The sequence below is a fragment of the Caloenas nicobarica genome, chromosome 12 (assembly GCF_036013445.1).
Source record: "Caloenas nicobarica isolate bCalNic1 chromosome 12, bCalNic1.hap1, whole genome shotgun sequence".
NCBI classification, from domain to species: domain Eukaryota; kingdom Metazoa; phylum Chordata; class Aves; order Columbiformes; family Columbidae; genus Caloenas; species Caloenas nicobarica.
The window spans coordinates 6985010-6998569 of record NC_088256.1 but is presented as its reverse complement, the minus strand read 5'-3'; the positions used below and the strand labels follow the sequence as shown (position 1 = coordinate 6998569).

At 40.2% G+C, this 13560-nt stretch overlaps 1 protein-coding gene across 1 annotated transcript in view; it reads right to left on the bottom strand.

Moving 5' to 3' along the window:
- COL4A5 (collagen type IV alpha 5 chain) overlaps nt 1–13560 on the bottom strand; it is an 85430-nt gene that overhangs the window by 26857 nt on the left and 45013 nt on the right. Inside the window, exons 16-30 of the mRNA XM_065643710.1 lie at nt 11861–11905; nt 11702–11755; nt 11482–11523; nt 10892–11024; nt 9945–10118; nt 8908–8991; nt 7581–7673; nt 6919–6989; nt 6504–6695; nt 5879–6047; nt 5119–5211; nt 4924–5028; nt 4246–4343; nt 3830–3980; nt 3060–3173 (exon numbers count right to left, since the gene is read on the bottom strand). Of these exons, the coding sequence (XP_065499782.1) occupies nt 3060–3173; nt 3830–3980; nt 4246–4343; nt 4924–5028; nt 5119–5211; nt 5879–6047; nt 6504–6695; nt 6919–6989; nt 7581–7673; nt 8908–8991; nt 9945–10118; nt 10892–11024; nt 11482–11523; nt 11702–11755; nt 11861–11905 (1618 nt within the window). The remainder of the gene's footprint in view (nt 1–3059; nt 3174–3829; nt 3981–4245; nt 4344–4923; nt 5029–5118; nt 5212–5878; nt 6048–6503; nt 6696–6918; nt 6990–7580; nt 7674–8907; nt 8992–9944; nt 10119–10891; nt 11025–11481; nt 11524–11701; nt 11756–11860; nt 11906–13560) is intronic.

Sequence of the window (13560 nt, the reverse complement as noted above, 5' to 3'; positions counted from 1 at the left end):
ACAACTGGGGAACAAGCTTTTTCTCAACTGTTTCTTACTGTCATTACTAGATACTGCTTGGACACCTTCTGAACAGAGTACATCCTACCAACCAGCTTCTTGTTGATCTGCATCATGTTCTGGTAAATCCCGTCAAATAGGGATTTTTCAAAAGACGCTTCTTCTTTATAACACAAAAAACCTCTATTTTTTTTCCCCCCCATTCTTTTAGTTCTATTATGCAAATTTACATTGTTACACTGACAGAAATAATATATTGCATGTCACATGCCCTACCATACTCTACTGAGATGACACCACCACTGTGCCAAAACCTCATCACTAACTACACGGCAGGATTACTGTGAAACAGCGACCCCTGCTCTGACTGCGGGAACAAGTGAGGAGTGATGTTGCGATGTGTCCTTTGCACAGCAAAAAGGCAGATCAAGTTTTCTTAACTGCATAGACTGTAGACTTCCATTTAGTTAATGATAAGCATGCTCCTCTTTGGCAACAGGTTATCACTGCGTTCACCTATGGTGTCATGTGCCTGGAACTGCTTACTTTACAGAGAAAAAAACAGCACCAGAGGATGGATAGGGATGCACATGCTCTGTGTTTAAGGGGTCCTTATCAGTGAGCATGAAAAAAAAAAAAAGAAAAAAGAGAAAGTAATATATAACCCAGTAATAGGACAAACTCCACATCTAGAATGGTAAAGATACTTTTTCAAATAGAAATTCATTCTAGTTCAATTTATGGTTTTAAAAAATGTGACTGTATCATAATTAGAACAATAACGGCAAAACAATAAATTCTAAAGTAATTTGTTACATATTCAAAAAAAGAAAGTTAATTTACTGCAAACTATTTGAAGAAATGGTGGTGCAGAGAAAGGAAATTCTGAACAGGGAAATCCTTTCAAGAATTTTCCAAATTATCTGAAAAACAGAGCCTCAGAAACTTTATCCTAATGTTGCATAAAGGAACAGAATCAAAACAGCTTAGTTAAACAATCAAGGGATGGAAGACGGGAATGTAAGGCACTCTGCACAAAACAGGGAAATAGCAGTGGCAAGGCAAGTAATAAGGACTTCTTAAGTGGGACCCTCAACCATGCACTGCATTTCATAGCCACCATGCTGTTAGTAGCCACAATGATTAGTCAGTACAGACATTAAGAGCAAAACGATAAGCATTTCAAATCTACCAATGCTAGTAATAATTGTGCATTTGTCAAAATTGGTAATTTTCAGAATAAATCAGTAATCACATGAAATCAAATTCTGGCTAACACCAGAAGAGATGTTAGAGGAAGACAAAAGAACATGCATTGGATGAAACATTCAAACCCATAGTAATACATCCGACCCCCCAAAACACACACCTGCACTGCCTTCTGTTTCAGTTCAGCATCAAGCGCAACCACAGGTTCAGGACAGCACAGTGAGCACAGCCAGGCAGAGCACCCAGCTGCTGGCTCAGGGAACTTCTGTCCCCATTGACCAGACCCCTGCTGGCCCTCAGTCTTAATACCTGACACACTCAAGGCTCGTGGGTGCAGCGACCACACACTCTTCTCCCCACTCGAAAACTTGTGAAAAAATAAACATGACCCACACTTTATGTATGTGAGTAGAAGTCAAATTCCATGGGCCTACTTACTCAAGTGCTTGCCTACCTTCAAGTTAAGCGCTTTGCTGAATCTCAGCTCACCGTTCATAAAGATCTGAACATGATCAACCAATCTGTGACCCATGGTCTTACAGCTGGCCAGGAACTTTTCAGCACGCATTGCGAACAACACCAATCCCAGTGCTGGCACACAAACACATTCAAAAAGTGTAGCTCACAAACATGCAATGCAACCAAGTCACAGAAGCATGGCAAGAACCAGATGGGTTTTGAAGTGTTTCAGTGGCCGGCATGCTCAGGTCCACAGAGAATGTTCTTGCTGTGGTGACCGCCACACATTTTCAAACATCAGGAGCTGGTGCACAGCAAGCCCATTCACGGAATGAAGGGGAAAAGGAATTTCCCTAAACAAACTTTGTGAATAGAATGATGTGCATGCATCCACATGGACCCTTTCTGCACAGAGATGGAACAAGTTCATATCTTCATCAGTCACCAGTCATTTCAGACAAAAGACAAACTCCCTTTGGAGACATATTCCTAATTACTATGATCCTTAGGTTTCTGTAAAAGGAATTCTAAAGCTCTTTTCCAGGCGGCTTATGACAAGATGAATGTGTACGACCTCTTTTTATTGGCAGGCTTTTGTTAAAACAGTATCATGTCACTACTCGGAGAACATCTTCTGTACAAAATAATGAACTAGCTAGTTTGGAATACTCATGCTTTCATCCTTTCCACATTAACTTCCATTCCTAAAAAAAGCGCCTCACCACATCAGGGAGAACCCGAATTACTCCCTTGATTTTGCACTCACCATGTAAGTAGAGGGAGGACAAACAGCACTGTATAGGGAATTGAGTTTGTCTGCTTTTTTCCAAACCAAAAATCAATTTTCTAGATAACAATCTAAAAAAGCTTTTTAAAAATACCTCTTACCCAATGAATACAGTTTGGCAAGCTAGAAAACTGCTTTGGGATTTAAGAAACATCTTGCTCTTTGAAAGCAGTGTAATGACAGCACAATACAGGCAGCTAAAGGCAGCTTTGCTCCTCTTCTGTACCCACAAAACCTCTGCACTGACATTGTGCTCCCTTCTGTCAGGCAATAAACCCCTTTCACAGAGATTTTGTCGCTGTCTGTGCACAACATTTTCTAGAATGTCTGCTGAGACTCCAAGTCTTCTCCAAAGTGGACTTTTACACCCTCGAGACCTCTCTAGGTTGTGCAAATGGCAGGACTGAATGAAATTCCACTTCTGATTTCAGTAAAAAACATGATGTATCAAGTTGTGCCTGCTTAACTGGCAAAATAGTCAATCTAATAGACATGAAGTCTCTGTCTGGCCTTGCCTGTCTGTTCAGTGTGACCTTCAGTGTCCTGTGTCCCTGCTTGGTGTATGCCAGAAATAACCTAAGGGTACAATTCACATGAATTTTACCTGGGGGGCCAACAGGACCTGGAGGTCCTGGAGATCCAGGTGGACCTTGACCACCAATGCCAGGGATGCCTGGCGGGCCTGGGAGTCCTGGTGGTCCGCTTGGTCCAGGGTCACCTAAAAGGACACACTTGTTTAGTTAAATAGTGAACTCAGTTCAGAGATTCTTGCTTTCAGAAGCAGAGCGCCTGCACATTGTACTTGAAATCTTGTCCTTGCATGCAAACAAATATGGATCTGACGCAGGAAAAAACACACTTCAGAGGCTATTTCTGAAAGTCAGAGATTTGTCCTCAGTCTCTGTGGAATGCATGCCGTTTACATTTCTAGGCTACACAGAGACATGTCCTTGTGTCATCATCCACATCAAACTCAACAGATGCTTTCCGGCAAACCAGGCATGCTCTGCAGTTCAACACAGACAATGATTAACAGTGGAACTTTTTGAATTGCTAACCTTCTTCATGTCGAAGCACAGTGCATCTAAATGACAATTATTCTATTGAAAAAGTTTTAACCCCATGTTCACATGATTTGTCTTTAGAATATAGACTTTCAGATACTGACCCACAGATTGGTATTTACTCCCTTGCTTGCTTATCTTTAGAGAACACAAGATTCCATTTACACGGATGTGTCTGATTTGGAAAAACAGACCCTGAAGTAATTGCTCTAAAGTCAGCACTGCTTGTATTTAACTGCCATATGACTCCTAGCATGTCTACATTTGTTAAAGTTCAACAGAGAACAGAAAAGCGGAGATTTTTCCTTACCTTTGGGCCCTGGAGTTCCATCAAAACCTGCCTGTCCTGGGAGACCAGGGCTTCCTGGGAAGCCGGGATCACCCTTAGGTCCTTGAACTCCTTTTGTGCCTGGTGGTCCTGGGGGTCCAGGTGGCCCTGGAACTCCAAATCCACGATCCCCCTATAACAAATTCACAATTTTTTTAAAAGGGGATTTTCCAAGCTCAGCCTCTCCTAGAAATGTTAAAGTAGCAAAGCAAAAAATGCTCACCATCTTTAAATTTCATTTCTTTTTTACTACCCTCACTCAAATCTCAAGTAGAGAATGTGACTCCCCCACCATCAAAAGCTGACAAGAAGAGGTGAAATCCTGCCCACCAACTTCCCACTGACGCAGAAGAACCTCTAAGAAAGTGAAGTTTTATATTAAGCAAGTAAATACAGACCTTCTGTCCTGGGAAACCTGGTGGGCCAGGAGGTCCATCTAGACCAGGACGACCTGGAGTACCCGGAGCTCCGGGGGGACCAGGAGTCCCTGGGAAACCTACACATGACATGGAGGTTAGGGCAGCAGAGGAGAGGACACCAGAGAGCATTAGAACAACTCTTCCAGGAACAGTTAGGGCCCATGAAAAGTAATCTCTGAAAAGAGATGCTGCGCCAGTTCAAGCATACTTGAGGGGTACCCGTTTGAGATAACTTTCGACTGTACAGTCTTTGCCACAGAGGATCTCTGGGACTTGTCGTGTGCTCTAACGAAAATTTCAAACAGTTCATATCGGAAACATTAACATCTTGAGGCAGCATTTGGAGATAATTTATTGATTCACACACAAACATTCATCATTTCTCAAAGTTTTACCCATTTACTTTTGTGTTCTTGGTTTACTGAAAAAATCTAAGCTACTGTGAAGGAGCAGTACAGTGAACAGACGAATAAGGGCTCAGCAGCTTTTTTTCCCGATACTTCTGAAACTATTATAGAGATGTATAAATTCAAGACAAATATATTTTTAAAGGATTCTAGAGACAGAAATCAACTCGCTAGGAAAAAGGGAAGAGACACAACCCTCTACATCCACTCTCCCAGCCAGTACAATACAGTAACATGGCGCTAAACGTACCTTTGGGACCTGGTGGACCTGGAAGTCCAATGCCAGGAATACCTGGCTCTCCCTTTGCACCTGGGATGCCCGGTAAGCCACGCTGACCTGGCTGACCAGGATCTCCTGTAAAAAGGAGTAAATCAACATAGTTATCAAGAATCAGACGGAATAAAAAATTCTTGGAATTCCATGGATATATAGTTGCTTCTTTACCTGGAAGACCTGGGTCACCATTTCTTCCTGGAGGACCAGGGGGGCCAGGAACTCCAGGTTCTGTAATAGTCTGGCCTGGGTCACCTTTTGGACCTAGAACCAAAAAGAAGAAATATGTATCACTCAGTAGGAGCTTCCTTTCTGTTTTCCTCTAAGCAGAAAAAGATGCTAGCCACATCCCAAGCTGACACGGAACTTAAACACCAGCAACACTTGACCCAAGAGGCTATCTGCCCATAAGCCCCATACAGCACTTATAGACTTACAAGCATTGTTTAATGTTAAGACAGTTTTCTTGAAATGTTATTTTTTCTGGCTTCCTCCTAGGTACCATCATATTAATAGTATTTTCTGCAGCTAACCCCAGCACAACTTGATCAGGATCTGTGTAGTTGACAAGAAAGTAACAAAAGCAAACTTGTTCAAGGAAACCCTTGTTTTCAAAAACTGTTGTAGTTGCAGTACTATGAAGCATAAGATGGTAGTTACAATGCATTTCCACTATAGTCATTTGAGAAGGAAAGGCTTCTCTAGAGGTCAGAGCAGAAGGGTGACTCATGTGACTACAGTAAGATAGCACAAATTCTGCTCACTTTGCAATTCTACAATGACCTTCAGAAAGGGAGCTTACAAATACCAGGTCTTACAATGCCTTTGGGAAAAGCTTGAAAGCAGCATTATCTTCTGAGAGCTATCTGGAGCAAAACGACAAAACTTGATTTTACAGTTTTTGTTCAATAGCACACAGAGACCAACTCACCGGGAACTCCAGGAGGCCCTGGGCGGCCAGATACACCTTGGATGCCCTTTTCACCAGGTAAACCTTGTGGACCAAAACCAGGAGGTCCAGGAAGTCCTTTCTCTCCAGGAAGACCTGGTATTCCTGGATCACCTGGAATACCCATTTCTCCTTTGAATGCAACACTGCCCTGAAAAAAGGAAGAGCAGGATGAGAAAGAGGAACATACATTTACTAGCAAAGCAGTAAAATGTTTCATTGCTTCTGTTTTGAAACTTTTTGGCAGTTTCCATCCTTCCAGGTCTCAAGGCCATTAGCTGCCTACATCTCACTAACATGGCAGAGATAAGGTCTAAACCTGGCTACTTAATTCTTCACACTACATAGGTGAAACATAGATAGTGGCAGATAGATAGGGACCATCTGACAGTACTCTGGACAAGCCTCAGCTTATTTTGAGAGGCATTGGCAGATTCAGGGAGTATCTCTGTATATCATCACTAGATTGGCATCTACTGAAGAGAATTACTGCGTTAGTCACATTCAGAAAGAAGTCCTTTTGCCAGTCCGCTTATCACAATGTTAAATGCATTCAGGACTTCCCAAAACATCTGTCCAATCAAGAACAGAAAAAAGTGGAACTCACAGGTTCCCCCTTAGGGCCAGGTAGACCTGGCAGTCCATCTCGTCCAGGCGTGCCGTCTATGCCAGGGAGACCTGGAGGTCCTGGGAAGCCGGGGTCTCCTTTGTCACCTTTCATTCTTGGAAAAGTCAGGACATCCCCTGGATCTCCTTTAGGACCAGGTCTCCCAGGAGCACCTGGGGGCCCTGGCAATCCCTGAGCGGGAAGAAGAAGGGGGTGGGGGGAAAGAAGAGACACGTTAGTTTTTCTTTGAATCTCTCTCTGAGTTCGGCACAATGTAAGAATTACACATTCAAGCTAGTTATGGAGATACAAAGAAGTATTAGACAAGAATTCATATCTACTGTGCACAGATCTACCAAACATGCAAGACAAATGAGGCACTATTTTCCCACCAGAACATAGCAGCACCACTTACTGGTGGCCCTACAAGGCCAGTTAATCCAGGAAGTCCCTTTTCACCTTTTGGTCCAGGAAAACCAGGAGAACCTGAGTAGTGCAGAAAAACATAAAAGAAAAACATAAAACTGTAGAAGCTGTAAATATCATGCATGCTGTTTGCATAATACCTAAGTTGTTTGAAAACCAGGCAAATTTTAGTTCTGGACGAGCTTCATTTTATTTGAACTGAACAAAATTTGCAACTCTAAGTTAAAACAGTAGTGTCATAATATGTCACACTTAAAAAGCTCCAGCTCCTCTCCAAGTTCAGGAATAGCAAGTTGTATAAGTTAATTTCTCTCTTTCAGTTAAATCTATAGCAGACCATAAACCTTCAATATGCAGAATGTTTGCAAGTCGATCTTTGATCAGGGCATTGTTTTTGAAAAGACTAGACTAAAAAAAAAAAAAAAAAAAAAAAAAAAAAAGATTCTTTTACACCTATCCAGCCTGTTTCTTCCTAACACTCCCCAACTGTGCAAAACAGGACATGCATGAACTAAATACTGGAGCTGGCAACTGTGCATCTGAATTTGTACACAACACACAGATATCTCATTAGCATTATACTTAGATCCTCAGATAGAGAAGTGACTTTATGGAGCATATTAAGCAAAACAGTTAAGACTACAGCCTTACCTGGAGTACCTGGAGGTCCTGGTGGTCCTCTCTCCCCAGGAGGCCCAGTTAGTCCAGTTCCTATGCAATTGAAGCATGTATCTCCTGGATCACCTAAAAAGATTTGCATTGAAAAAGCATACTTGAGCATCAGATCTTAGAAAACATTAAAAGAATTCAGCACAATAGCAATTGTTTTCTTGCTACTGATCTATAATACCAAGTCCAAAATGACTATTTTATGTAATTATACGATCGCTTAAATATTAGAGGGCTTCCTTCATGAAAGCCGAACAGAGGCTTTTTCGTTACTAGGAGTCAGACAACCAATATCGGATATGATTAGAATTTATTTAGGATAGTGCACAATAAATTAAAACAAAAACAAAAAGAAGCTTTCAATAATAAAAAAATAAAAATGTGGAATTTTTTTCTCAGCAAGAGTCATCTTCTAAAGTAGGTACTTGACACTTCAAACTATGACTCTAAAACATGTATATAAAAATTCCAAACTTTAATTAAGCTCCAAGAGTGCAAAAAAATGCTGGGAATGTTTCACTGATTTGACAATAGGCTAAACTTATTTCATTAAAGAAAAAAAAAAAAGGTTTCAAGAAGCCTAGGATTTTCCTTCACATACAGACTTTTCTGACATTCACCAATGCAGTATTTAAGCACTTCATTCAGGTTAACTAATTAATCCTTACAATCTCCATGAGAAAAAAACCCTTCTGTTTGAACAGTGTACAAAATTAAGTGAGACGCCCAAAGTCATCTAAGATGTCCATTGTTGAGCTAGGAAAAGATTCTCACTTACCCATATCAGCATCCTCATTGCAAGATTGTCTTTTTGGAAACAAGGATACACATTAAAGATGTCTTTCTTTTTCTTACCAAACAAACAAACTCATTGTATATTGACCAACTCAAATTAGGAATCTTGCATTTATAATTTCAACATTGTTTTCCATTAAAAAAATGTCTAATTTATTCATGAATTAAGTATAAAACTTTTTCAAATAGTGTTGGGAACTGCTGTTACAAAGCATTAGTTTCTCTCTACCTGGCAGGTACTCATAAACCTGAAGTTCCATTTTCCTTTAATCATGACCCATGCTAGGCCCGAGCACTGGTTGTACCCTCAGCCACTTTGAGATTCCTGTGCTATAACTCTAGATGAGCTACTATCCCATGTCCAAATAAAACAGCTTTCTTACTCAGAAACAGAAAATACCTGCACTCAACTTGACTGGGAAGAGACACTGTTTATCCTTATTTAATGCAGAGTTCAAATTGTTTAACAAGCTTTAACAAAAAGAGAAAAAACAAGATAGCCATGACACTGTACCTTTTTGGCCTCGCTCTCCCGTAAAGCCTTGTTGTCCTGGAATTCCTGGAGGACCTGGCGGCCCCTGCTCACATAACCCTTCACCTAAAGAGAATAGGGAGAGGTTTAATGATCAGTTTGTGTTAGACTGACAGCAGCACAAAATATTCAAATAGTACAAAAATGTATTTCCTGGTATTCGTGTGGATATTCTAATATACTCACATAATCACAGACCAAGCATTATGGCAATTCAGTCAGAGGACTGCTAATGAAAACCCACCAATGTAATCCAAACTCAAAAGGAACACAAGCAGCTAAGAGCCTTTACCCAAAGTGTCTGTTTCCCAAGCTATTTTTGTGTGGTCTACACACTAGAATATTTATTAAATGAAACTGGAATTCTGTGAAAAATTATTCCTTTGACTCTCCTGCTATCACAACTCCTAATAGAGAATAGCCCCTCCAAGCATGTATCAGATCATATCATGAAAGCAAAATTTACTCAAGACAGTGTCAAAGTGGGTACCTCCTGCTTTATACATAAATTTTAATGTTAACTTTCATTAGTTGGATTAAATAGAATGGAACATAAATTGGAGAAATACTTAATCTTGTACATCTGGGCCAAATCTGCTTGGCCCTGGAGGACTGTCATTATTGTGTCAGTTCGAAAAAGATCCCGCAAGTATGACAAGACTTCTCCTCTAGTCTAACTGAATCTCACTGATAAGTCACGGCAGGGCTCACTTGATGCAGAAAGAGGCATAATAAAGCCAGACTGCAACTCACACCATTGAATTTCCAAATTCTGTAATTGTCCTGAGGGTTAGAGCTCTCCTACAAATGTTGCAATTTGCAATGGGAGCAACTTGGACAATGTATATGAATAGCTTGGAATCTCATGGACTTCAGCTGCTGATAAACTACATCTTTGGAGGTAGAATTTGAAAAAAAAAAGAAAGAGAAAAAAGAAAAGATGAGGGGAAAAAAAAAAAAACCAGCATGTCAAAGCTGTTTAGTCTCCTCTACTTGCTGTCTATATGGTCATCACTTACCAGGAGGAACTGATGGTGCAGGTGGCCCTGGGGGACCTGGTGGTCCTGGAGGTCCTCGTGGTCCATCAAGCCCCGGTTGCCCAGGAATAGAAACACCAGGTAAACCTGGATCTCCTTTCTGTCCTCTCTCACCAGGTAAGCCAGGTGGGCCAGGAGGTCCAATAGTAGTGATCCCTAAGATGGGAAGAACTTAAATCACTTTTTTTCAAGGATGACAGTGACATATGATGAATAACATGCTACAGATAAGACTGTATTTCCAGGTAGGTTGTCCATAACATTTATTTTATGGAATCAAACTACATGCTGATGTGCCATGTTTGACATATACACATTCTCCATTTCGAGAGATTTTTGTTCAAAAAAATTGACCTGAGACTCAGCAACTAAGTTTATGAAGGAAAAAAAAATAAAACAGGACTAATGAAAGGAAGTACTGACAGAAAAAAAAAAGAACATTTACGAGGTGTAACATTAGAATCATAATGTTCTTCTTTGTGCATGTACAAGGCAAATACATGTGTCACTGCTCACTGCCATTGTAGACTCAGACCATCTCCTTCAGTACTGGCCAATGTACAGCAAAGACTAGGTTTGACGGCCAGGTACCGGACTTCTTGTACACAATACTTTATCTGTGTAATGGATAACGTATGTTACAGGTAAGTGATAGGAGATAAATCACCCCTAAGATCAAACTAGTATCTGTTTGACAGCCTTGATGATTAGCATCCTCTGTCACCACAGCAGGGGCAATAAATACGCAGAATTCCTCATATTATCCCCATAAGATAAGGACCACCCCTTAAGTTCAAGGGTAGCTTTAAATATTTCTGCCTTCACCTTCTGCTCAGTCCATTTATTAAAATGAGTGTGAAAAGACTGTGAAGCTAAATATCCACTCAGACATTTGAGCATACAACTTATTTTAATGCTTGCACTCCTACCTGGAGAACCTGGCAAGCCAGGTGGGCCTGGTCTACCGGAGAATCCACGCTCCCCTTTGGCTCCTGGAAGTCCTGGCAATCCTTTGCTACCTTTTGGTCCCACTGCGGCATCAATGCCCGGTCTTGAAATGACCTGTAAATGTTTCATGTTCATGTGAAACAACTTGTCAAGAAAAGAGTCACTGGAACAGTAAAGAGATGTGAGGGAGGAAAAGTTCAGCATACTTTGAACCTTATACCAAAGATAAAATGCTTTTCCCGCTCCACTGAAATAGCAGGTAAAATGCCAGTAAAGATCCCCCTCTAGTAGGAAGCACTTTTACGGCCAAGCCAACATGATTAGAATCTGCTTCAGTGAAGGTGACTCTGCTGGTCTGAGCTTATAGTCTAGCCTTCTGTTTGCAACCTAGCAAATCCTAGAGCACAGAATCTATCTTGAAAGAAGGAAACTATTGTTTCTATTAGTGAATATATGAAATTATTACTGATTCTGTTACTGATATACCTGGAGATGTGTCTCACAGTCACCCAAGAACTATGATAAGACAACTCTGTCAACTAAATGCAGAAAGAAAAGATCAGCAACTTACAATTCCAGGAGGACCAGGGGGACCAATGTCGCCTTTTTCACCCTACCAATGAAATTAAGAGCGTTTTTTATACTGCGCATTAGTACACAAGAAAGTTATTGCAAATATTCCTCAACACTGTAACAGCATAGGCAACGCAATTAACACTCAGCCAGAACTGAACTCAGTGACAGCAGATTTTCAAGCTACTATAGCAATAATGACAAAAAACCTGGCATACCTTTTCACCGTCTCTTCCTGGAGCACCATTTATTCCAGGCCCACCAGGTAAACCCTTCAAGAAAAGAGAAGGGAAAGATAACCACACTCAGATCTTCTCCATACCAGAAGAAAAGTTTATAAGGAGTCTGCTTAGATTAGAAATGTACAGGTTACTCACATCTCTACCAGGCTGACCAGGTTCTCCATCTTTGCCAGGCTTTCCCTTCAAAGACATAAACATGCATTGAAATAAAATGCCTCAGTGGTGAAGAATTCTTATGGAAACAGTATTACTTATTTCCCATTTTTCAATAAACCAAACTCACTCTAGAATGCAGTCCTTGTGACAAATACCAACCAAATACAATCAATGGAGTTAACTAAACGGAGGTTTTCATTTTGAAAACCAGAGTGCAAAAACATGAGACATCTCAAAAAAATACTGTGCGAATACAGCACAAAATGATCTCCAGATAACTATTGCCTACACATTGCGTTTAACAACTCCCTTTATTTTAACACTAGATAAATCCTTCATTTGGTAAACAGATCCTAACTCTCTAAACATTAGAACATCATATTTCATTAGGAAATTACTATAATGTGACCAGTGAAATTAAATACAAACATCTTTGTGTTTGAATTGTAACTCTCCTTTAAACCAAACAGGATTTTCTAAAAATTATCAATAAAAATATAAAGTGCAATTCTGCCCAAAGAACTGACTTCTGAAACCCATATATTCTTGCTGAACAGATTTGTCATTGCTACAATAAAAGTAGTTCAAGCTCTGCTTTACTCCAGACCATTAACTGGGCAAGACAAACAGAACTCTACTGCCAACACTGCAGAAGCAGCATGGATGGGGATGCCTGCCGGAACATAACCAGAACAGGTGATTAAGTTTCACCTGATAGCTATAGTGTATTAGAGCAAAATGTGATTCGTGAATTCTATTAAGATTTCCTGGAATTTTCAGAACTACCTTTTTGATTACATATACTGACATTTTTATGAGTATATCTGAAATGGGTTTGAGACACACTGAATCACATAGAGCCTTAAAAGGCAGCTTTAGAGGAAATTAATAGCAAAACTGCACCTTAAGTATGTATCATACCTGAATTCAGAGTAATAAAACCAAATTAAAATGTTGGTAAACAAGCTTCTGGCAAATTTTTGCAAATTTATGTGTTTCCCATTTACTTTCACAGAAAGAAGCAACTTGGAAAATACAATTCAAAGAGCACTCAAAATACAACAAGAATTTTGGCTTTGTAAATCTGCCTCATTTGTTATGTTCCTTAAAGAAGGCAAATCAAAGCTCTCCTGTAAATCTAAGCAACTAAGAAGGATTTTATCTAGAATACCAAACATTTGTTTCTGTTGTATTTATTTCCAATGGAAATTGGAAAACCTGTTGTATGTTTCTAAACAGTGCTTATGTATTGTCCAATTAACCTGAGCAAGACTTGTGTCTTGGTTTTCGAAGTGGCTCATTATGTTGATGAAACTATGGGTTCAGTAGCTATGAAAGTGAAAAAATAGCATGTTTTGAGCTGGTGGCAGCTTGTCTTTTCCTTGCTGGTCCAGCCCATATTATTTTCATCCTATTTCTTAGGACTTCTATAATCTTCCTGAGCTTTTCTGAGCTGTGATATCCAAGTATATTTAAATTCCAGGATGGATTTGAGTCTAGACAGGAGCAAAGTGACTCATGCTCTCCCCAGATACAGCTGTCCTGACTCGTCCCCTCCCCAGATAGCACAAAATGAACTAGTCTCTTGGGAAGTGACAAATGGACTTTCGGTGTTAATGCAGTGTTCAGAGACTTGGTTTTGTGACTCACCTCACAAGTAAACCCACTGAGAATGAGTT